Source organism: Phalacrocorax carbo, chromosome 19 (assembly GCF_963921805.1).
Source record: "Phalacrocorax carbo chromosome 19, bPhaCar2.1, whole genome shotgun sequence".
Taxonomy (NCBI): Eukaryota; Metazoa; Chordata; class Aves; order Suliformes; family Phalacrocoracidae; genus Phalacrocorax; species Phalacrocorax carbo.
Window position 1 is genome coordinate 5,387,479 of NC_087531.1, and position 25,930 is coordinate 5,413,408.

Consider the following 25,930-nt stretch of genomic DNA (forward strand, 5'->3'; position numbering starts at 1 on the left):
AAACAGGTTGCCCAGAGAAGTTGTGGATGCCCCATCGTTGGAAGTGTTCAAGGTCAGGTTGGACAGGGCTTTGAGCAACCTGAGCAAGTGAAAGATGTCCCTGCCCATTGCAGGGTTGTTGGGCTAGGTGATCTTTAAAGGTCCCTTCTAACTCAAACCATTCTGTTAATATAAGAATTTAATCTATATAAACTTTGGTTATTTTCAGATTTGATGAGTTTCTGAATCAAATAATTTTTCAGGGCCTTGAAGTGTTCTGTTCAACCATGATCTGCAATAACTGTTTTTGGAAGGAATGTGTAACTGTGCAAAAAGTAATATTCTGTAAAACAGTTGTACAAACACCTGAGGTGTTAAGGTCCCTGAAAATACTTAGATGTTAACAGCAGGAAAACTTTACTAACTCTAAGATTTCTCTTGACTGAACTTGAAGTACAGAAAGTGTCTCAAGCTCACCAAAACTAAGTTTCAGGGCATTCAGAATATTTGGTTTTTTGGTGCAAAGTTGAACTGTCAATCCTGTCTTGATTAAGGTAAGCATTCCACAATCTTATGACTTCTTGCAATTAGCTCTGAATTTTATTTCTAGTTACCTCTCTAAGTTTTTCACGTGACAATTTGCTGTTATTACTGCAACCACTTTTTATCTTTTAACTTTAGACAGGGGTTTTTGAAACAACTTTTATACAGCTCTGCATCTTGTTAGCAGTCCAATGAAAGGAGGCAGCAAGAGGAAAACTACAGTCCTATTCCAACATATATTTATGATTTTTTAAAATCCTCCAACTTGAAGGAGAAAACATACCACTATTTCACAACAAATGCCTTTCAGGGGCTTGGTATATAATTCATCCAAGTGACTTAGAAGATCACTAAAAAAAGACTAACTTAAAAGATCTTGCAAATAAAAGTTACTTAAGTGCAGTCATCTCCAGGACAGTCTAGCACATCAGAGTGATTAACACAGAGAAACATTCAAGAACAGCTTGAGAAATACTACAACTTGGAATGCTGTTGCACCGTAAGATCCTGATTCCTGAACAATGCTCCTAAACATCACATAAATAAATTAATAACAATAGTAATAGAGAGTTTAATTTATTATCATCTAACCTGTTCAAAGCCGTTGCACTTTAAGTCAACAGGATAAGACTGCAGACTCCTAAATCATACTGTAATTTAATAGATCCATCATAGGAGTCAATTGGGGTTTGTTTTATTAACAAAATAAATAAATAAATAAATGTAATATAATAAATTATTAACTTAATTTATAAGTTAGTAAGTTAACAAAATTATTTATTTGGAAATAAAGAGGTTATCTGTAAAACACATACCTCTACTATGTGGTAGTTCAAGGGGATCTTATTATTTCCTGGATAGCTCAACAACTGTGCAGCACTGCAAAACAACAGATGCATTTAGTTTAAACTGGAACACAGCAAATATTATGTAGATACTAACCAGACATGAAATACTTAATTCTCTGTAAGAGTTTACCCTTATGAAGCAGGTAAAATAAGCAGACCTCAAAGACTGAAATTGTCTATTTATCCACAGAACACATACAAAAAAAACCTGGCACAAGCTCTTAACAGCAGTACCTGAACCATGGTTCAGAGAGACACATTTCGTCTCCATACCCAAGCAATGCTTGAACGCAGACTGCTAAACAAAACACAGTTTTACATAAGCCCTCATGGTGACCTGTGATGCTGTCATTTGTCCACTAAAGGACAAACTACATTGGTATATCAGGAAAAATTTAAAAAATAATAATCCAAACAATAGATTTGCTTTCCAGTCATTCTCAACCCAAACTAATGGGCTACAGAAGACATATTAGTGTTACAAATGAATTGATTAAAAGATACAGCATCTATTATTTATAAAAAGTAAAACCAATATTTTTTTTCAAATTTTAGCTCTCTAACACTTCTTATAACCTCCCTCTAGTCTTACTTTCTTGGGGAAATAAAGAAGTCCCCTACATTAACTTCAACAGCACTAGATTTCTAATCTCTGCCAAGTCAAAAAGCTGTATCTGAAAACCTACAACACAAATCTGTGTCAAAAACACTATTCCTGCCCAATTTTTGCATGGTATACCAAGTTTTCTGGCTCTTGCTTGGAAGCACAAGAGAGCTAAGTATCTGTAGTAAATTATCTGGGTTACCAATTACCCATATCAGATATTATTTCAACAGAAATGAAGAAATCTAACTGGAATGTTGCCTGGCAGCAAAAAGAATTGCAAGAGAAGCATTAAGAGTGGCCTCAGTGGAAAATGAATAGGAATGTCTGAGTGTGAAAGCACCAGAAAGAAGAGAGGGAAGGAAGGCCCTGAGTACATCCACCCCCCAAGGTTTTGCTGCTGGACTGTGGTAGGTTAGCCTTGGCTAACAGCCAACACCGCACACATGGCCCACCCCACCCCACCCCCAGCTGTTCACTCACTCCACTCTCCCACGAGATGGGGAGAAAACCAAAGGAAGATGAAAACTTGTGGATCAAGATAATGACAGTTTAATAGGGAGAGCAAAAGCTGCACATGCAAGCAAATAAAAATAAGGATTTAATTCACTACTTCCCACTGGCACGAGGATGTCCAGCCACTTCCTGGAAAGCGGGGCCTTAGCATATGTAATGGCTGCTTGGGAAAACAAATGCCATAACCACGAACGTCTTCCCCTTCCTCCTCCTTTTCCCAAACTTTTATTGCTGAGCACAATGACATATGGTACAGACTATCCCTTTGGTCAGTTGGGGTCAGCTGTCCTGGTTGTGTCCCCTCCCAGCCTCTTGCCTTCCCCCAGCCTACTTGCTGAGGGGGTAGTGAGTAACAGAGAAGGCCTTGACACTGTGCAAACACTGCTCAGCAATAGCTAAAATATCAGTGTGTTATTCAACACTGTTTTGGTCGCAAATCCAAAGCACAGCACCATATGGACTGCTATGAAGCAAGTTAACTCCAACTCAGACAACCGAGGAGACATGAGGAAGGGAATCCCTTGTCCTTGTCAATTCAAGGAATCTTGAACAGATTACCTAGATACAGCCATCTTGGTGCCCGATTGCTGGACAGACCACTTGGGACTCACTCATGTTTTAATGCCTGAGAGGGCAAGTGTGAATGAGCTTTACTTCAGTTTTATTTTAAAATAAAGCCATCTTCCCTCCCCATAAGGTCTCTCATTGAGATTTGCTACACTATTGCAACATAATTTCCTACAGCTGCATAGAACTTTAAATAATAAACTTTGTTGACACTGTACTGGCTCCCATGCAGACCTAGCTCAATTATCCCTTCCATATAATTCCAAAAAGAAGAAAAAAGAATGGGATGAAGAAGAAGCAGGAGCAACAAGAAACTTCCAGTCAGAGCCAGTTCAACACTCATTGTGCTTGTGCTGGAAAGCATGGTACAAACACACTGAGAGTCTCTGCAGCACTGCAAAGAGTGGGTCTATGCCACCCTCTGTAGAGAATCCTGGATAATCCAGGATGCAATCATCAGGGTGCCTCAGCCCTACTGAATTACATGAACGATCCATGATCAGGATACTCCAGCCTCACATTATTCCAGATAACGGCATCAACCATAGTCCACTGAACACTTCAGGAAATGCTGAATTTCAAACTTTTACTTAAATGTTGTTGGAAGCCATGATCGTATATGAACAGTGCCGGGAACCCATAACAATAAGCAGCATCTTACCAAGTCTTTCTCTCTTTCCAGTGGGATTTGATGATGCAGTGGAGGTTTTCTTCTATTACAAATCTTTCAACAGAATGACTGCCAGGCATGACAGGGCCCTATTAAAATGGAATCAAGATTGATGAAAGACCACTGTAGAGAAACACAGTTTTTTCATACGCGCGCACACACATATATAAATAAAAATAAAACTTGACAGATTGAATTAGGCATTCATGGAAATTTAACACCAACAAGTTTTAGAGTCTAAAAGACAGGCTTCAAACTTCAGTACAAAGTTACCAAATACAACATTATCATAAGAAAAGATTTTGGATTTTTGTACCAGATTTGTACATGAATCATGTAAAAATCTTATAAACAAATAGCCAGCTATGATTTCAACTGCACCCACATTTACAATGAAACAGTTTTGGTGATGTTCATAGTTTTTTAATTTCATGTACAAGATTTAAGTACTTCTATATTTAGGCAGCTAGGACCATGTTAAATAATTGACCTTTTGCGCCTTTTGTTTCTTCAAGTTACACGACATTATTATACATCAGGAGTGTATTAATACACGCTTCATCTTTTCCAGTTACAGCACAGATCATCAGTGATCTGAGAACTGACAATGCAGCCTGCTCTAGTTGCAAAGTAAAAAAAATTGCAGCTTTACTCATCTCAACATTCTGTCTTTATGCTGGTTATAAAAGCACAGTTTAACAGCTAGCTTAGCAAACATGCTTTACTTCATAATTAGTCCACAGCGTGACTTAGCTGTATATTTACTGTCTGTTACTATGCATCAGCTGATGCAAGAACTCAAGCTGCAAGAACTTGACTGCATACCAATACCCTATTATCCTTTACAGTCTTGCAAAACTAGACCCAAAGCAACAAACCTACATTTATATCAAGTGCAATACTTGCAAAAGATAGCTAAGATAGCCATTTCATTGGCTCTGAGAATTATCTTCCAAACCCCCAAAAGAAACAGTCCCAGAAACATCCTAAAAAGTAGGATAGAATGATTTCATAAGCACATTGTTAATTCTTTGTAATATGCTCACGGTTATGTATCAATATTCCAGAAAATACAACTAAATGGCACTGAGATTACTATCTATTTGCTCTTCCAATTGTGGCTATGATAACAGCTCTGTTCACAGAAAGGTGGAAATTTTGACTAGGCAAGGGCAATATCACTGTAAAACTAAAGAACCATCAAGCTATAAAGCATGCAGGAGCAAGCATATGCCATACTGGTAGAATGATGTTGCGTGTTAAAGGGAGCACAGATACAAATCAGATCAACAAGCTAAACATGCAAATAAGTAACAGAACCCTGATGGATTGAAATTCCAGGCCTAAACAGGGAAAAGACATAGTATTTGACTACATGACTGACTGTGACAACAACATAGGCTATAACATGCTGAGTAAAAAAAATACACTACTGCATTTTTTCATTTTACATACTTCGCTTCAAAAAGAGTATTATGAATAGAAGCTAAAAGGGGCAGCTAAAACATTCCATTTTTGAGGGTGGCACAGAGACTATTTAAAGTTACTGTGCAGCAAATGCATACTATTTACTGAGAGAGACTTGCAAAGAGGCAAAAAGGAATAGACATGCTAAACAGTAGTACAAGAGAGGGAAGCAAAAGGAATCCTGAAAGCTGAAGTTGTGTCTAGATGAAGACATGCCAACAAGTGATTGCCCACCAAAGAGTTCAAGGAACTTGAGAATGAAATAGCTGACCTATTAAATGGGGTGCATATCCTCTCATTCAAAATCAACCTGATATCTAATCAACTAAGACGATATCAATTGATATAAGGTCTTCCAGGAAATTGCAAACCAGCAAGGCTGACTTCCATATTGGGCAAATTATTGAAAACTATTTAAAAAATAATAGCATTAGGAGGCATAAGCATAAATGCTGTTTGGGGAAGAGGCAGCACAGCTTTTGTAAAGCCAGGCCTCTCAAACTTATTGAAGCTCTCTGACAAAGTCAACAATCGTGTGTAGATATGTGAAATGTGGCTGACAGCCTAGCTGGATCTTCAAAGGGTTTTCATGTAAACTAAGCAACCACTGTATGAGTGGAAGTCCTTACACAGATAAATAACTGGTTAAAAGATAAGTGAGTGATCAGTTCTCACAGCAGAGGAGGGTCACCAGCAGAATCCCACAGGAATCTATCCAGGGACCTGTGCTGTTCAGCAGATCCATAAATTATCTGGAAAGGGAGCAGGCATTGGATATGGAAAAGTTTGCAGATGCTGCTTTTAAATAACTTGGTAACAAGGACCATCCATGAAAAATTGCAAATAAAAAAAACCCATCCTTGATAAACTTGGTGTCTGGGTGTTAAAGCAGAAGGTAACCATAAAATGACTGGTTGACTTTTGCTTACGGATGTGAAAAATAGACCAGCTTCACATATCAAGTGGTGAGCACTGAACTGCCCTCTATTGTTCAGGAATGCAAACTTGGTTGTGACATAGTTTTATATAAACCATATCTCAGTATTCAATATCAGACTGGACTTATCGGAAAAGGAATAGGGAACACCACTGTTCCCATTATGCCACTGTATAGGTTCATGGTGCATCCACATCTTCCATTCCGTATGCAGTTCTAGTCATACTCGCCACTCTCCCCACCCCCAACAGACTATAGCAGTATAGCAGAACTGGAAAAGTTTCAGAAAAAGGTGATGACGGTGGCTTAGGGTATAGAACAGCTTCTGTATAAGGAACAATTAAACAGGCTACTATCATTCAACCTAGAAAAGACACAGTTGAGCAAGGATATGCTAGAGATTTTATAAATTATGAATTGCCTAGAGAGGTTGAAGAGAACAAATGTTTCTTGTCCCTTCCAAAGCAAGAATTGAGAGCCATGAAGCTAAGAGGTGGAAAAGTGCTTGGGGAAAGCATTTTCCTTTCTTCCCCTATGCCTACATTTTCTTGTCAAAGCATCTGCTCTTGGCCACTGCTGGAGACAGAAAAACAGGCTAGATGGACTTTTGATCTAACCCAGGTCAACTACTATGTTCCATGATCTATTATCAACCAATTTGAACAGATGGGTAGAGGATAGTCTTCAATGTATAAAGCTCCTATAAGCAGCTAGGCTGAAGAAACCCAAGCCACCATCCTCACAGAAGGAGAGGCTGCTACCTGAACACAGTTATGTTATTAGTCATCAGAGAATCCATTCAAGACATATCCTTAATGAAAACATCTGAAAGTCACTTATTAAATGTTAAGCTTCAATAATCTACCTGTCAACATTAACTCTGTGATCTAGTTAATCTCTCCAAATCAAAATGTGATTACTGCTAACTTTCACAGCGATAACTATTCTAGGAGAGGTGATACTGCATCTTGACCAGCACTGCCTTGTAACCCCCCACTGCGCATTCAGTTCCACCCCAGTAAATACATACCTCTGGGTCATCTGTGTAGTCAAACATCCGAAAAATAACTCTTGGCATTGGGTACACTGAATCTTCCGTGTGAGGTGGAGGAGTAAATGGAGGCAGGTTATGCTGCAATGCTTCACAAAGAATACTGTCAAAGGCAAGGTAAGGCCTCAGAATGTGTCTTTCTTGCCAACGGTCTTTTTTCAACTTCTGAATCTGAGCCCAAAGGCAGTCCAAGTACTGAAGGAAAATACATGAAATATCAGATATGCTGAATTTTATAAATGAACTTGTAGCTCCCTGTGATGTATGGACTATCAAACATTTAGGTAAATTCCTTATTGCATTCAGGAAAAAAAAAAGCAGCTACTTAAATTGCTTATTAGAAGCCATCTAGTGATTCAGCAAACCAAGAGACAACAGCTCTGAGCAGCAATCTTGCTCCTAATTTCACACATTAAAAAGCATCTGCCATTTTACTAGTAAAATAAACACCAGATTACAGTCCAGGAGTCCAAGTGTGACACACAAATTCACTGCATCAATATTAATTCAGTCAACGTTCATTCCACCTCCTAAAAGACCCACATTATTTAAATATTACAATTAAAGATTTAAATACAGTCTAAGAGATACCAAATTGGGGGGGGAATGGTTAGTACAATGAGAGCAGGGCTGATGTTCAGAGGGACCTGGACAGTCTGGAGAAATGTGCTGACAGGAACCTCATGCAGTTCAACAAAGGCAAATGCCAAACCCTATACCTGGGGAGGAACAACCCCAGACACCAGTATATGCTGGGAGTTGGCTAGCCAGAAAGCAGCTTTGCAGAAAAGGACCTGGAGGTCCTGGTGAAAAAGTTAAATGTGAGCCAGCAGTGTGCCCTTGCAGCAAAGCAAGCCAACCACATTCTGAGCTTTATCGGGAAGAGCATAGCCAGCGGGTCGAGGAAAGTGATCCTTCCCCTCTATTCAGTACTTGTAAGGCCACATATGAAGTGCTGTGTCCAGTATTGGGCTCCTCAGTACAGGACAGACATTGAGTGGAGTGAGTCCAGTGGAGGAAAAAGTTAAAGTTAAATAAAAAGTAAAACCACCCCATATCAGCCACCTCTCCCCTCTAATACTTCTGGTTTAATTATGAAAGAGGGTGCAATTAGTGCTGCATAACGCTTGGATGTATCTGTTTAGCACTTTCTAGAGTTGTAAAAAGCAAAGCCACTGCAGGAAGAATGCTCTAAAGGTTTTCTTTTTGAAGAAGGGAAACATTTTAATGGGTAAATTACACCTTCCTTCTCCAAAAGGTACTTTCAGTACAGAGCCTTATAATCCCATTTCCCAAAAATATTATGTTCAGTGACCATCCCTCATTTAGCAGCATTTCCTAAAGGGGACTGTCACCAAACAACAAAATGCTCTCCCACTCACCCAATGCAGCTCTAAGTTTTAGCCCAAGACTTAGAAGAGAACTTTTTACCTAGAATCCATTTGGAATACAGACACACAGGAGGGCCAATCACAAGAATTAATTTCTTTTCTTAAAGCACCTTTAATTTTAAATTTCCAAAGAATACTTCAGCCAAATAATTCTTTTAAAGCATCTTTTAAACAGTACAAAATAAATAAAGCCTACTTGCCTCCTCTTGTGGATGTGGTTTATCAGCAGTCCAAACTTGTAACATGGGTACGTGAATCTTCTGGCGACGCCTGTTTATACAGGAAAGAAAACCTAACACTTAAAAAGCTGATTTAAGAAAGCAATGTTTTCTTATTGTAAGTGTACTACTATTTGGTCTATTGAGCTGATGAGGTCTGCAGTAGTATAAAAACAGGTTTGTGAACATTTAAATTATCACTAACACCTAGTCTCAATGGCAGTGTTAACTCAAATCACTTAAAGACACACACAAACAGACACACAGACACAGGTGACCAGCAGCCTAGTCATAACAATGCAGACATATATGCATCAAGAAAATATTACCTTCAACATACACACAAAGGTTGAGAGTGATACTTAAGTAGTTTAGATTCATGAACCTCTCCATCTATTTTATTTTTCAGGGTCTTTTCCTCACAGCTGTTTGGGTCTAAGAATTTACAGTATTTCTAAATTAACAATAATCAAAGCTATTGACTCATACTTGAATAGGTACCAGAAAGAGTATATTTTTATTGGTTATAGCTTACTTCAGATAGCTTTCTGTGTGGGACAAGAGGCGATCTATTTCAGCATCTTTCTTCTCATACAACTCTCTTCCAACCCAAGGCAAAGATGACAGAAATGCAAACACATACCAATCGCATCGTACCTACAGGAAATAAATTAAAAAGGGATTTCTTTGACAAACTTATTGAATTTTTCTCAATGCAAAGAGTAGCAAACCCAGGAGTATTTAAGGGGATGTAGAGATCAACTCCACTTAAATCAGCAATCAATACTTGGGATTACAACTGTACGTCAGTTCAAGTTCCTGAAGATGTGTCAAGAGGCTGTTTGAAAACAGGAACATATAATTCAAGAGGCAGACATTTAGACATACAGTATATTTGGAGATCCACACAAAAACCCTTTTACAAAGCCTCTTCATTCAAAGTTACTAATGCCAAGTTTCTTGAAGAATTTCTTTTAAAATTCTTAACAAAGAAAAAAAGTGAAATCGAAGTTGAACTTAGCTATCAGCAGAATGATTTAAGAATTGACCCTTCCATAAAGTAGGCATATGCAACCCATAAGGTGCATCACTGTTACAGGGACCTTAACATAACCTATGAATTCTTTAGGCTATTGCAATGCACTTATCAGCAAAGAAAGAGCTAAAACCAGTTTCCATAGTCCACGGTGCATTAGCTGGATCGGCAGACAAGTTAAAAAACATATTCTTACCTGAAAGATGTTATATTTTACTTGGAACATGACATGCACACATAAAAGAACAAATATTACTTTTAGAATCTTTCTGCAAACTAACTATATATTACAACTGTTCAACAGACTTGGCAAAACCCACTATTATATACTTGCCAGAAGCAAAGGAAAAGAAATTTGAGTTACCTCACTATAGAGGACTTAACTATTTCACTGTACGCATGTATTGTCTAACTCACAGGATCCTTTTATTCATGCTAAGTGAATGTTTTATTCATGATAAAGTGAAATTGTGTAAAAACACAACAACACTTGAGTGGCAGTTACTATGCTTACTTGCGGTATATCTTCCTCCTGTGTCACACTCACAAAGTTCTCAAACATGGCCACCATTGAAGGTGCAGCTATTACGTGACAATTCACAAGATCAGATAGAAAACGAACCTATGGAACAACAAAAAAAATGTTAATTTTTTAAATTAATACTCTTGCATTCAACTACAGAAAAAGAAATACGCATTAATTCAACTTCAAAGGAGGTAGGGGGAAAGGGATGGACACAGAGGGGGGAAGGGGGGAAGAGGGCACAACAGAGCAGCGGGGAATGGATGGGGGACACAGTAACAGCTGGAGTAAGAAGTGAGAGGGAGACACAGGGCACATAACAGAATGTGTCACAGGGTGGGAGCATGAGAAGCAGCAGCAATAACACGCAAGCCAAAACACATGAGCTAGAGTACGTGACAGGGTGGGAGCTTGAGAAAGAATGAGCCAGAGGAAACCAATGGTTGACAGCTGAAGAAAGAATGAGTGAGACACAGAGAATGCAATCCAGTGCATGATAGAGCACATCACAAGGAGGGAACCGGAGAAAGCAGGAGCAAGAAAGCGAGCCAGAGGGTGTGAGCCTAAGAATGAGTGAGACACAAGACATGAGCCAGAGCACATTACAGGGTGAGAAAGACCAGGCGAGAGGGTGAGACACAGGGCACAAGCCAGAGAAAGAAATAGCCAGCACATGAGACAAAGGGCAGGGCCCTGCGAGCAAGAGAGCGTGACATGGGGCAGGGGCGAGAGTCAGAGATAGACACATAGGGAGTGGGCAAGGTGTGGGGCAGGGGAGCTGCTGGGGGTGAGAGACACAGAGTATGCAAGACTGAAGATGGAAATTAACTTTCTGCATGTATCCAGAAGAATAACAGTACACATCAGTGTTAAATCAGTATGCTGCTCATACATGACTGTCATACAAAATACATTTCTACGGTCACTTATCCATAACTTGAACTAGTTTCATACAGACAGACCCTTAAAACCACTGATATTGTCAGGTTTTAACAAGACACCAAACTAATAGTATGCTGTTAACCAAATGGAAGTAGTTTCAGAAGGAGACAGCACTGGAAATTACCCACTAGGGTCTTCATTACTCACAAGCAGGATGAGCATACAGGACTGATTCCTGACACAACAGGAACAGTATTTGTCTCTGAGAACAGTAGAAATGAATAGCTTTCATTCACCTAGATTCTCCTGTAGAACAAACTGGGGTGGGGGGGGGTGGGAAGGAGAAAACCTCTGATTTCCTGAGAGTTAATTTGGCTATGGGAAATTTCACACATAGTTTAGAGGTCAGTTTTGCAATCATTAGCTAATTTTTCATCGCCTTAGGAAGGAATACCACACACTTTCTCCTGGCATGTCTATGGAACACTACATGGGGATGCCAGAAAAGACCATGTCGCATACAGAAAAACTCCAGTCCCTCTGGATGTCAAAAGGAAGAGTAAGTAATATTGGGTGGGGACAGGGAGAGGAAGACTAGGGGAAAAAGAGATGTGAAAGATTCTACTTACTAAGTACTCAGCTTCATTATACATGTTGACTTTCAAACATTCTTTGAGCTGACGAATCATGGCTTCTACAAATTCCCCACCAAAGTTGTAGTTCCTGGCATTCAGCAGCCCAACTAATGTTGTGTAAATGGTAAGCTTTTCTGGTAATAGACGTGCACTGATTTAAATGAAGAAAAACAAGCATTTTGTTTATTTATCACATGCCAACCACTGCATTTACATAGCATCTTTGAACCTGCTTTGTATAGGTTACGCTTCTCTTGTGTTTAAGCAAGGTAAACTGCTAACCTGACATTAATTATGTGTCCTGTGGACAAAAGGTTACAGAACATCCTTTTTAGGACTATAATCCTTTAGGAATATATACAATACTTTTAACTACATTTCAATACATTTTCTCTTTAATTATTTTAACTCATAAGCATTTAGGATTATAGTAGGTTCTAAAGCCTATAGCAACTACAGTTTAAGACATTTAAAGTACTTCAAATACTTAAACTTCTCTATTTAGCATAGATAACAGCACCTCCCAAATCTTCTGCATACGTACACAGTACAAAGAATTCTTAATATCTTGCTTTTATAGTTTGGTAGATCAGCTTCCAAGACACCAGCTAGACCCTCCAAGTTGCTCTCCAGAGAGGAAGTACTCTAAGAAAGAAAAGAGTGTCTTCTCATCAATCAGGTATATCAACTATCCCCACAGTAACAAGTGGAAGACAAGCTAATAGGATAAAACAAAATATTACTTTGCATTTTCTTTCTGTTAGAAGTAATGATTCAAAATCCACTAGGAATTCACAATTTCTCTCATTTGCGAGAAATAAGAAGCAAAAATGACTGAGAGCAGCTTCAATTGTGACTTTTCCACAGCAAGGACCTCTAGTGTTTTCCTAGGAAGTAAGAGTTAACATCACTTCAGAGGTCTTTCAGTAACTGAATTAAACATTATATTAATGACAACAGGGGAAGTGAAACAACTACATAGCTTATACGTGGCTTAAATTAACGTATAAAACCCATCATATTTGTTGTCACTCTTTTTTCTACGCTTGTTACAAGCGCCAAACCCAGCCAAGCCCTAAGATCAGTTGCGACAGTGGTGGGGTCTTTTGTTGTTTGTTTGGTACACATCTCATTAGTTTCCCTCTACTCCTTGAAAAAAGTGGAAGCAGTGATAAAGTTCAGAGCTGGAATGATACCTTTTCACTAGGTATACTTCAGCACTGTATCACAGAGTTCACATTTAAGAATTTTCTTTTTAAAACCCCAGGTTTGCAGAAGCCAACAATTTTCCAGCTAGGAAATTTCCAATGGATTTTATTTTTTGGATCATTAATGTTCTATTAACACATACAAACATATGAAACAAAGACAACAATGTACTATGTTTGAGGACCCTAAGTCACAAAACAATATGAAAATATTATTTATACCTTTTCTCCCACTCTGCATATTAAAGATTCAAGTCTCTCCTCAATTTCAGATGGCTCAGACGTTCTCCTCCTTTTGTGAGGTTGCCCTGTTTCAATACATTAAATATGTTATTTGCCTGCTGTGGTAGGTTGACCCCAGCCAGCAACCAAGCACAAATGCAGCCACTTGCTCACTCCCCCCCCCCCCAGCAGAATGAGGGGGATAATAGGAAGAGCAACTGAGTAACTGAGATAAAAGTTATTTAATAAGAAGGGAGGTAGGAGGGAAACAAGTGATACAAAGGCAGTCACTCACCACTTCCCACCAGCAGAACAATGCCTATCTGAGTGACAACCACCTTGGAAAGATTACCCTCAAGTTTTATTGCTGAGCATGGCATTATATGGTATGGAATATCCCTTCGGTCAGTTAGGGTCAGCTGTCTCAGCTGCGTCCCCTCCCAACATCTTGTCCACCCCCAGCCTACTTGCTGGAGGGGCAAAGTGGGAAAAAGAAAAGGCCCTGACACTGCAAGCACTGTTCAGCAACAGCTAAAACATTTGTGTGTTATCAACACTGTTTTGGTCACAAAATCAAAGTACAGCACCATATGGGCTGCTATGAAGAAAGTTAATTCTATTCCAGCCAGACCCAGCACACCTGCTTATTCTAAAAGCACTCTCTAGATACTTTTACCATTCCAGCAACATACTTCTAAGAAAAAGTCCTGACAAAGCATTCAGAATTGACCCAATAAACAAGAAAAAAGTATAGCCATATTACTGATGACCTAAATAGTTAACACTGTAGCTGCCTCAAATTTAGAAATAATTCTGCATTTCTGCTACAGCATGAGACAGTATATACGAGATTAACTGGTAACTGTAAAGTATGTTTAGTTTCTGTGTATTTTGTTAGTCCTTTATAACACCTTCTTCAACAACAACAACAAAAAGATATTAAGAATCATTGCTTATATTTTTAGGGGTTTTTTAAGCTTAGAAAAAAACTACACATCAAAACAATTAAAAAATAAACGTGTGATTAAAAAACAGTTTATCTTTGCAATCAAAAGCTGAAAAAGCTAGTCGCAAAACTGTCTAACTCTCCGCTCACACAGATTTACGTTATTAAGAGAAACGGCATTTGCTTCAGTTTCTGAAATCGGTCGTTCTCCACTCTCAATGTTTTCTGACTGTTTTCCATTAATCCTCTACAATATGCAAGAACACATCATTCTGACTACACGTATGCAGAGCTGAGTGCTCTGACCAGTTTACTTTCACCCAGGACGCTCCCTGTATTTGAGGCAGATCGAAGCAACGGCTCAGGACAGTCTTTAGCTCGTTACATAAGCCAATTCCTTGCACCAGAGCGCCCTACAAGTCCCGACAGAGAACCAGGGTGAGCCGCCACCACCCCCCCAAGCCAAAGGCGAGGCAGCGCCGTGGGGAGTCACCTCAGCCGAGACCTGCCCCTCCCCCAGCTCTAAGGATGACACAGCCCCAAGCGCCGGGCACGCGAAGTCCAGACCCTGGAACTAACTCGCTCACTCCATCCATGCTTACCATCGCTCTCGTCGCTGTGCCGCCGCCGCCGCCGCGACATACTAGCACCTCCCCTACGAGAAATCCGTGTGTGAAAGAGAAAAAAGCAGGATCACTATACCCACAGCAGAAGAGAGGGAAGAGCACTATGTAAAGACCATACAACAGGGATCAGACTATTCTCCTCCGCTTGCCCCCTCCCTACTTCCTGTTCCTCTCAATCTTCTTCCGGGGTAAAAGAGCAATAGGAAAAGCTCTTTCGTAACTTCCCGCAACTCTCTGGGAAATAGCTCCATTCTACCTGTTTCTCTATAGTACAAAGACATTGGATGATTTCTAAAATGGGGGAAGGAAAAGACACAAAGTTAGTGAATTTTCCATTAAATAAAAAAAAGTTTTATTTACTTTTACTTGTGCCTGGTCTCTTTTGAAGGCTTATATTTTGCCCACTGCGCACGTGAATTGTCTTCTGTGGGCCCTGCCCCTGGGATACCTTACTGATGCCTGGTTGTAACCAGAGTGATGAAGTTAACCAAACATGGATGCTGCTATACTCCTTGTACAGCCCTATCCAACTGGACATCAAGACTGGAGACAATCAGTGTATTCTTTGATATGTATTTTAGTCATTAGTTACTCATTAATGTGAATGAAACAACAGACAATGTGTTTCTGTCAGAACCCCTCTTTTAAGGCTCAAAGCCTAATTTTTAGGTCCCAAACCCTCACTTTTCAGGTCCAAACCTCTGTTTTAAGGATTAAAGCCTCATTTTTAGGTAGCAATGATTCAGGGAATAAATGGTTGGGCGTTACTAATGCAATCTAGTGTAGCTCAAGAAATGTTGGGGCCCGGAGCCAAAACTTAGCCAGGATAATGAGGTACCCTTGTGAGAAACCATAAACTAGAGTATTGTTTATTAAGACTTATGTCGAGATTGTGAGAAACCATAAACTAGAGTATTGTTTATTAAGACTTATGTCGAGATTGTGAGAAACTATAAATTAGGATACTGCTTATTAAGACTTATGCCGAGATTGTGAGAAACTATAAATTAGGATACTGCTTACTAAGACTTATGTCGAGATTGTGAGAAACTATAAATTAAGGTACTGCTTATTAAGACTTAGGTTGAGGTCAAGGTAGAGGTCATGCGAAGAATACCTCCCAAACCACCAGATGTCCAGACTAACCAACAGAGATAAGGAACTGAAGCTTGCGAAGACAGAGATAAGAAACTGAAGCATGAGAAGAATACCTCCCACTATTCCTTTGAACATGGAAGTAAAAAATGTATAAAAAGAGACTGTTCGAACTGCTCAATACGGCAGTTGGTGGAGCGCAGACTCCCCTGCCGTCCAGCGCTGTATTTGCTCATATTCTACTTGCTATAATTAATAAAATTCTAATTGGATTCTGATCCATTGTGGTCTCAATTTATGACAATCTTGGTGCCGTGACTCGGATAAGGAACGGTGAGCTTCTGTCCTCCGGGGAGGCGCCCCGCGGCAATCCGCGGCCCCGCGACCGACAGCTTACCTCAACCTTACCGACGAACCTAAATTCTAGAATGATGAGCAAAGGAGAAACCGGTAAAATCCCATAAAAATTCTGTGCACGGGAGTCCAGACGAAGACGCAGGGTGCGTAAGTATATTGCGAATTTGGTCGCAGGTTTACCGTTCGGGCGGGATTGGGTTTCCTGGAATATAACAAGTGAGAGGTTCGCTATATTGAACCAAGCGAGTGTGGACCCTTAAGTACTGCGTTTCCCATCTCCCGCGAGGGACTGGGCCAGGAACAAGGGGAGCGAGTGAGTGTATGTTTGTGGATATTCCAGAAGATGGGGGCGAAGGGCAGCAAGCCTTCGACTCCCATGGGAAGGGTACCCACTGTACCTAAGAATACCCCTCTGGCATATATCCTAGACAATTGGAGATATTTCCCTGGAACCCTAGGGAGAGATAAACAGAAAATGATAGAATATTGTACTAGGATATGGGGAGGGAAGAAGATTTCTAAAGATGTCTTTTGGCCAGTCTATGGGTCAGAAAAAGACTGGGTCAGACAACAATTAAACCTCTGGGTTAATAATAAAAAACCCCTTAACCCGGAAGAGAGTCAGTATGCGAAAATGTGGCTAGAAAGACCGGGAGCTAGACTTTATCCACTGAATGAAGTGAAAACTAAACAAAAGAAAAAGAAGGAAGAGTTAGATGAAACCCTTCTAACCCCCCCTCCTTACATTCCTCCTCCTGCTCCCACAGCCCCTCCAGAGGTCCCCAGAGCGCCCACCCCCCCACCAGAATCAGAACAAGGGTCTCCCCCTCCTCCTAGACGCGTGACTAGGAGTCAAAAAGGGGCAGCTCAGATGTATCCTCTAAGGGAAATGCCCATGGGGGGACCCCAACCTGTGATTGGATATATTTCTGTACCCCTAAGCTCGGCTGACCTACGAGATTTTAAAAGAACCGAGATGGGAAACCTAATTGAGGACCCACTCGGAGTGGCAGAAAGATTAGATCAATTTTTGGGACCAAACCTTTATACTTGGGATGAGATGCAATCTATCCTTGGTCAATTATTTACTACCGAGGAAAGAGATATGATTAGACGAGCAGGAATGAGACTGTGGGATGCTCAGCATGCCCAGGGACCCCAAGCAGATATTAAATGGCCACTCCAAAAACCTAATTGGGATAATCAGGATCTGGTGCATAGAACTCATATGCAGGACCTGAGAACTATAGTAATTCAAGGGATTAGAGAAGATGGTACACCCCGTGGCTCGAAGCAACCGAGTCGACGGGCGAGGCAGAGGAGAAACAAACTGTGGAGAAAAGAACCAGAACAATGGGACGCGAAAGCAGCTATGGTCGAACTTCCCCAAGACTGGTAAAAGTGTACCTAAGTTGGCAAAATTGACAGACACCCTTTTTCCTGGTATACCGTTAGTTTTATTATTGATAATAGCCCAAGCAAATGGAAAAAGAAACCCTCATGAACCCATAAACTGGATAATAACAAGCATACAATATCCGAATAAGCCAATCCAAGCACAAACAGATGGGAAAACAATTAGTTTTAAAGTGAGCATAGAAGACCTGATTATTGACCAAGGCCCAGCAGGTCCAAGTAAAGCAGTTTATATATGCCCAGCATTGAACCCTGGCAAATTATACTGTAATTCTCCAGGCCATTTTTTTTGTCCATACTGGGGATGCGTCACATGGGCCTCTGATTGGTCTGCATCCGGGGACCAAAATTTAGAAATAACAAAGTCACCGCTTAATTGTAAGACAACAACATTAAGGTGGAATTCGAATCCGAAAACTTATAATTGTATGGGCATCGATATAACCATAAAAGATCCTAGTCAGGACTTTTGGCTTGAAGGAAAATTTTGGGGAATTAGATATTACGAACAAGGTGCAGATAGAGGGGGAATTTTTCAAATTAAGAAGGAACCGATGCCCCACAATCCTTTGCCAATAGGACCAAATTTGGTCCTGAATCCGCCCACTTCCTCTGAAGAAAGGATGGCCCCCGTAATTGTCAGAATCCCTTCCTCAGGCTCTCCTTTGAAAACAACTAATAACGCTGTGACTAAATTCTCTTTATCCAGAGATTTAGAGTCGTCAGAATCCAAGAACCCCTTATGGGATCTAATGCAAGCCTCTTATCATGCCCTTAATGAAAGTAAACCAAATTTAACTGAAGAATGCTGGTTATGTTATAATATTAGACCACCATATTTAGAGGCAGTTGGAAAACCAGGTATGATTCAATGGTCTAATGGTTCAAACCCACGAGAATGTCCATGGGATGACCAGAGGAATCATACGCAAGGAATTACTATTCAATTAGTAACAGGTCAGGGAAGATGTATAGGCACAGTGCCCGAAAAGTATCAGCCTTTGTGCAGCCGAACAGTCACTAACACCAATATAAAGAAACACAAAGATAAAAAGGACAAATGGGCTATCCCGACACCAGGAGCTAAATGGGTTTGTTCAGACATCGGAATAACGCCTTGCCTATCCTTAAACGTGTTTAATGAATCTCAGTTTTGCATACAGGTGATTATTGTTCCTCGTCTAATCTATCACACCTCTGAGGAGGTGCTACGCCACTTTGAAGGAAACCTGAATAGACAAAAACGAGAGCCAATTACGGCGATAACCCTAGCTACACTGCTGATAGCGGGTGGAGTTGGAGCAGGTACAGGCATAGCCTCCCTGGTGAAAGGTCAGGAATTACAAAGTTTGCAGGTGGCTGTAGATGAGGATTTAATAAAAATAGAGCAATCTATTCAAAATTTAGCCACTTCAGTAAAATCTTTATCAGAAGTGGTGCTGCAAAATAGGAGAGGATTAGACCTATTGTTCTTAAAAGAAGGAGGGTTATGCGTAGCTCTCAATGAAGAATGTTGGTTTTTTGCTGACCATACGGGAGTAGTCCAAGACACCATGTCTGAACTCCGGAAAAGGTTAAATCAACGTAAAAAAGATCGTGAAGCGAGCAAGTCATGGTATGAAAACTGGTTTAATGCTTCACCTTGGCTAACCACTTTGTTGTCTGCTTTAGCAGGACCGCTTATTATATTGATTTTAGGACTTATATTTGGACCTTGCATATTACGCTGTATTTTACATTTTATTAAAGAACGATTCGACATAGCTAAATTGCTTATTTTGACTACGAAGTCTGAGGCAAAATATAAGAGTGTATCTATTAATGAAGATGACGATTGTTGTGAATGCGTTATGCCACATAAGAACTATGATTGTAATTGTGAGATATTACCTTGTGAGTGTTATGATAAATGTTGGGATTGTGGAAGAAGATTTGCCTGCAGTGTCGAAAATGAAAGTAGTGTCTAATAAACAATAATAGGATAAAAAGAAAAAGGGGGGATTGTGAGAAACCATAAACTAGAGTATTGTTTATTAAGACTTATGTCGAGATTGTGAGAAACTATAAATTAGGATATTGCTTATTAAGACTTATGCCGAGATTGTGAGAAACTATAAATTAGGATACTGCTTACTAAGACTTATGTCGAGATTGTGAGAAACTATAAATTAAGGTACTGCTTATTAAGACTTAGGTTGAGGTCAAGGTAGAGGTCATGCGAAGAATACCTCCCAAACCACCAGATGTCCAGACTAACCAACAGAGATAAGGAACTGAAGCTTGCGAAGACAGAGATAAGAAACTGAAGCATGAGAAGAATACCTCCCACTATTCCTTTGAACATGGAAGTAAAAAATGTATAAAAAGAGACTGTTCGAACTGCTCAATACGGCAGTTGGCGGAGCGCAGACTCCCCTGCCGTCCAGCGCTGTATTTGCTCATATTCTACTTGCTATAATTAATAAAATTCTAATTGGATTCTGATCCATTGTGGTCTCAATTTATGACACCCTTAACAGGAACAGCCTGCACGATGACTAAAACTTGTTGCTTTGGGGGAATCAGAAAGGCCTCAAGATAAGAAGTGCCTAAACAAAGTTATGATGACATTTGACCTTAAGAAAAGCAGATGTACAGAGCTATAGAGATAAGGAACTGCAGAGCAAACACTAAACCAGAACAGACCATCCCTCAAAGACAGTATATACGTGATCTCAGAACTGAGTTTGCGCAAAAGCAAAGGTTAACTAGCGGACACAGTGAGGAAGAGTATGTCCTTCATCCAGAGACCCCTGACGACCACCCGGAGACACCAACAGGCATGTGCAAATAACATTTGCATATGATGAATATGTATATCTTTTATCGGAAAACTAATGAATATGTATATAGAACGTGTACTTAACCTGCACAATTAGATCTGACGGTATGCACATTAGGAGGAGGATCCCCGTGCATCCAGCACCGTAAATAAAGAATGCCTGCCTTTTAACACTACATTGGTGTTGCGAGTTTTATTCCCGATTTCGGTGACATGGTGACATCCCAAGGTTTCTGGTAGGCTCCCAGACACAAGCCACATGAACTTTGATGATCTGACAAGGTAAGAAAATCCCTTGACAATTTGAAAAAGTTACTTGCTGTAAAGCAGGTTTGCATCTGGCTCACACCTCACATCATCTAGCACAAGTTCAAATTTCTCTTTTTTTAAAAATGAAAATTAGACAAGTGTTACTTTGAGGTAAGGAAAAGACCTTAGCTTTTAATCTTCCTTTAATCAACTGATTAAGATCCCCTCTATGATTCATCCAGTTTCCTTGAACTCATTCCCAATTTTGTGCACCTTTCACAGCTGGTTACACCTGCACAAAGCGTTACTGCTGTGCTGATACAGAATCATTTGCCTCCATTTTACATTGGTATAATCAGTGGCAAAGATGGGGACTTTATAGGATCAAACACCACCCCCCCAAAAACTGTATTTTTCCTGCAGTGTCAAAGCAGACTTGTGCTAATGTTACTCAACACCTCATCTCTATAAACAGACATGCAGCAAGGAAAGCCAGCAACAGGAGGGAGTAGGAATAAGTAGGTCACATTCTTCATAGATCCATTTTCTCCTCCCTTGCAGGTATGTTAAGGGCTCAGATATGAATAAGTAGATGCACAAAAATCTAACTGCATGTGAGGGAGTCTAGCTTGTGCTGCTCAGAATGCATCCAAAAACTATCCATTTGAACAATTTGTGTTTCTTTGTTTAGATAATACAAGTAACTGGATTCTTAGGATAAAATTTTTCAAATTTAGCTTTTAATGAGACACTAATGTGTCCAGAAAACAGTTCTTGTGTCTAGTGTGTTAAAAGAAAACTGATCACAATATGTTGTAAGCTACTGACAGAGATGTACTGTATAGCACAGGTTAATTTATTTTGTCAGGTTCCCAAAGAACTACAAATGTGGGAGATGTCCTAACTTTAGCGTATAATTCTCTCTTGGAACTAAATGAAAAACAGATGTGCTAGCTCCACAAAGGTTTTTTTCACATCTCCTTGGAGAACATTGGCTGCTTTTTGAGGGGTTAATGCTAAAACCATAAATTTTTTTGTGCTGCCGAGTCTAAAATCCTCTTTCTATCTGTTCTAATCTGTCATGTTATGGGCAACAAGATAGGAGAAGTACTGCTATGTTACTGTGAGGTGAAGGACCCAGGAAAGCTCTGGCAAAAGGCTCAATGCGAACAGCTGCATCTCACTGGTAAGGTAATCTTTTAAGCAGCAGCAGTTACTTTCTTTACAGAGATTTGTCTTTGCTTAGTGCAGGATAATGTGTTATATGGAGAGTAAAATTGTAATCTGTATTGTCAGGCATGAAAAGAGCAAAATATCTGACAACTTAGATCAAATCATAGGAATAGCACTACTCATTACTGCATAATATCCTTGTTTGCTTAATTCCTCAGAGACTAGAGCCAAGGAGGTCAGGTCAGTTGGCTAGGGTTCTTAGGCTCCCTGTATAGTCAGCGAGGAAAGATTCCTCTAGAGGGCAAGTCTGAGCAGAAAATTAAACTTCTTTGAATTGCCTTCTCAAAGGAGTCTTTCTTTCTCTGTGCTGATAGTGGGAGAATGGTCTCCCCAGGCTGAACTTAACCATTGTGGTTACCCCTGAAGTTACTCAGTTGCACTACTGACACTGGAAGATATATTTTCTTGCTTGGCTGGAGTATCTCCAGAAATATCTGCCTCATTTCCCTTTTGTAGGGGAATAGACAGGGATCGGCGACCGGAAGATTACGGGATGTGACGGAAAGATAGACTCCTCCCCATAGGAGTGGCAGGAACAGGAACCGCAAGAGCTATATAAGCGTGTGACGCAGCCAAATAGACGGACATTTTGTATCCATCATATTGATGTCTGTGCATCACTGTCCCCAGGGTGGGTAGAGCCCTGTGTCCCGGAGGTATGCGGCCCAAGATAAGTTCTCCCACAGAAGCGTACAGCAACAAATGGTGACCCCGACGTGATCGGTGGGGCGGCTTGGCAAGTTCGCCGGGGGGAAAGATAGCTTGGGGCACGCAGGGGCGGGACGGGGAGCCGCAGGTTGGCGGGAGCGCCATGGAATCAGTCGTAAAGGTACTGAAGGGATTGGGGAAGGAATATGGAACTTCGATATCGAAGACGCCTACCTCAAAGGCCATCCAATGGATGATTACGCAGGGGCTCATACGAAGTCCCGCAGACATATTTAATAAGGATAAGTGGGTGAGGATTAAAGAGGAGTTAGCCGAAAGGGCTATGATGGGAAAAACCCAGTACATATAGCTCTGGGGAAAGATACACCGATTACTATTGAAAGCTCGGGATGATCAGGAGACGTGGCGGCAGGCGCGGCGGTGCCTGCACGGTGCTACAGGCGACAGTAGCCCGGAAAGAGACCCAGGAGGGGCAGTGGGGACGCAGACAGGGGCAAGCATCGCGGGGGATGGGGAAGAAGGGGAGAGTTCGGACGGAGTAGCCTGGCCAGCGACTCAGTCTGAGGCTCCCAAAGAGGTGGATCGGGAAGCGGCGGTGTTCCCTGTTGAGCCAGCAGGACCCTTGGAACGCCCCCCGCTCCCCCCCCCCCATACCCCTGGGACGATTTGGCACAGGCCCGGGAGCCCGCGCGCGGGGAGAGTGACGTGGCAGCGGACGCAGCGGGAGTGACGGAGCGGAAGGAGAAAGATGACCAGCGCCGGCAGCGGCGCCGTCCTCTGCCCGACCCTCGAGACTGGCTCCCGGGGCAACCCTTGAGATGGGAGTCGGACGAGGAGGGGGATTGGGGTGCCTGGAGGGGAGGACAGGGGGAGTATAGAACAACTTCGAGTAGCAGCGAATCAGAAGTTGGGGGAGAAACCGATGCCCATATGTGGGAAGAGAGAGCAGCTTGCCTGCGGCGCGCAAAAAAGAGGCACAAAACAGCAGGGACTCGGAGGACCAGTCAGAAGGAGGGAGGAGAGGGACCGTCAAAAGGGGAGGTCCGGGGCGCTGCAGCTCCGGAGGGGTCCGCGGAGGACGTGCTGCGGCAGCTGCAGCAGGCTATGCGCGCACTAGGGGAAGTAACTCGGCAGCAGACAGGACTCTCAACGAAGGGGGCGCCCCAGCGACAGTCAGTCGAGTTACCTAACTGGCGGCTGATAGCCAGAGATTGTAGCCTCGATGGAGTAAGGATAGAGATGCCCGGGATCTTCCCTGTCCGATTAGCTCCAGGAAGAGGAGTGGAGTGGACGTCGATAGATGCCAAACTAGTGCGAAGTTTATGGCGAGAAATTAGAGAAAAGGGGCTCGAAGTACCCAAGAATGGTGCAAAGCTTGGAATATTGTATTAAAACACGGCATTGCTTACAATAGCACAGGGCAGGCAATAGTAGAACGCACTCATCGCACCTTGAAAGCAAAGATAATACAGCTTGGGGAGGGGGAGGGGTATAAGGGAGCTATACCCGTAGCAGCTCAGCAAACTATTTTAATGCGTGCATTATATTCGCTTAATCATTTTATACACGGGCAGGAGCAAGTTACAGCAGTGGAGAAGCACTTTGGCAAAGCTCAAGCAGGCAAGCGCTATCCGCAGGTACGAGTAAGGTTCCCAGGCAGTGAGCAATGGGAGAGAGGATGGAAACTGAGATGCCTGGGGAGGGGCTACGCCGCGGTTGAGAATGAAGGGCGCATAGAATGGGTGCCTGCAAAGTGTGTGAAAGCAGAACTGTGCAAGGATGTGCAGTGAATAATCCCTTTCTGAGTTGTCTCTTTGCAGGGTCTGCTGACATGGATCCTCATGCTAGCCGTACCATTGGGAAAAGAAATGAGCTCCTTGACAAGATCACAAGCAATATTGCAACGAGAGCGACACTGGGAAAGGGCGGCAAAAGAGAGATATAAACTGGAACTGGATAGTAATAATTGGGGGGATCTTGTTGTGTGTAGTAATCATGGTTACTTGTGGGCTGCCATTGTTATGCTGTGTTATAAGACAAATCAAAGAGCGCCTGCGAGCGTTACATGAATATAGACCTGACCGCAATATGTATCCGCTTACGCAAGTAGCTTTGTAGAATTTTAGTAGCATGGGGAGGGGGAGATGTAGGGGAATAGACAGGGATCGGCGACCGGAAGATTACGGGATGTGACGGAAAGATAGACTCCTCCCCATAGGAGTGGCAGGAACAGGAAGCGCAAGAGCTATATAAGCGTGTGATGCAGCTAAATAGACAGACATTTTGCATCCATCATATTGATGTCTGTGCATCACTGTCCCCAGGGTGGGTAGAGCCCTGTGTCCCGGAGGTATGCGGCCCAAGATATGTTCTCCCGTAGAAGCGTACAGCTACACCCTTTCTCTTAGTGTTCCATTTCCCAGGACCTTTCTTCTAATGTAGAGTGTGATTTTTAATTTTTTTTATTTATCACAAACATACACACATTTGCAGATCCCTCGGTTACCAGCATGGCCCCTCTGTCTGCCCAGTACACCTGCACAGATCCTCCTACTCGCCAGCTGGTCTAACTTGCAGTTTGCTAGTGAGTTACATGCACATACCTAGTCTGATTCCAGTTGCGGGCACCCAGTCCACTCACGCCAGTCCGCCCAGTAGCTGGCACTTAGTCCTTGCAGCATGCATACACACAGGATCGAGAATGAGATTACACAGGGAGATAGTTAAGAAAGGATTTAATAAGAAGACAGGATAGTTTGCCGTGATCAGGCACAGGGCTCAGCCAGACAAGGGTACTGACTGGCCCCATCTTACATGCAACCACTCCCTTTTATACCCCTTTTGTCTACCCCCATGTCATGGTTTAGCGGCAGCTCGGCCCCACACAGTCGCTCGCTCACTCACTCCCCCACCGGTAGATGGGGGAGAGAATCAGAAGGGTAACGCTCGTGGGTTGGGATAAGAACAGTTTAATAATTAAAAGTAAAAGAAAGAACAGTGGAAATGCAATGTAAAGGAGAACAACGAGAGGCGCAAAGCCCCGGGGGGGGGGGAAGGGAGGGTAGGGGAGAGGGGGAACGAACCGCCGAAACAAACCGCACGCGCCGTTGCCGCTCGCCGCCCGCTGACCCGGCACCGCGCCGCCTCCGCGCTGCCACTGCCCCCCCTCAATATATTGGTCATGGTGTCACATGGTATGGAATGAACCTGCCATTGGCCAG

General features: G+C 41.9%; 1 protein-coding gene across 3 annotated transcripts in view; it reads right to left on the reverse strand.

Moving 5' to 3' along the window:
* Positions 1–15,045, reverse strand: part of LOC135316388 (nuclear cap-binding protein subunit 1-like) — a 57,900-nt gene extending 42,855 nt beyond the window's left edge. For all 3 annotated transcript variants that reach the window (XM_064469646.1, XM_064469647.1, XM_064469645.1), the window contains exons 1-10: positions 14,846–15,045; positions 13,298–13,383; positions 12,412–12,512; positions 11,862–12,018; positions 10,342–10,449; positions 9,327–9,448; positions 8,774–8,843; positions 7,162–7,377; positions 3,719–3,816; positions 1,338–1,401 (exon numbers count right to left, since the gene is read on the reverse strand). In XM_064469646.1, coding sequence (XP_064325716.1) covers positions 1,338–1,401; positions 3,719–3,816; positions 7,162–7,377; positions 8,774–8,843; positions 9,327–9,448; positions 10,342–10,449; positions 11,862–12,018; positions 12,412–12,512; positions 13,298–13,383; positions 14,846–14,885 — 1,062 coding nt within the window. In that variant the 5' untranslated portion in view covers positions 14,886–15,045. The remainder of the gene's footprint in view (positions 1–1,337; positions 1,402–3,718; positions 3,817–7,161; positions 7,378–8,773; positions 8,844–9,326; positions 9,449–10,341; positions 10,450–11,861; positions 12,019–12,411; positions 12,513–13,297; positions 13,384–14,845) is intronic.
* Positions 15,046–25,930: the final 10,885 nt, after the last annotated feature.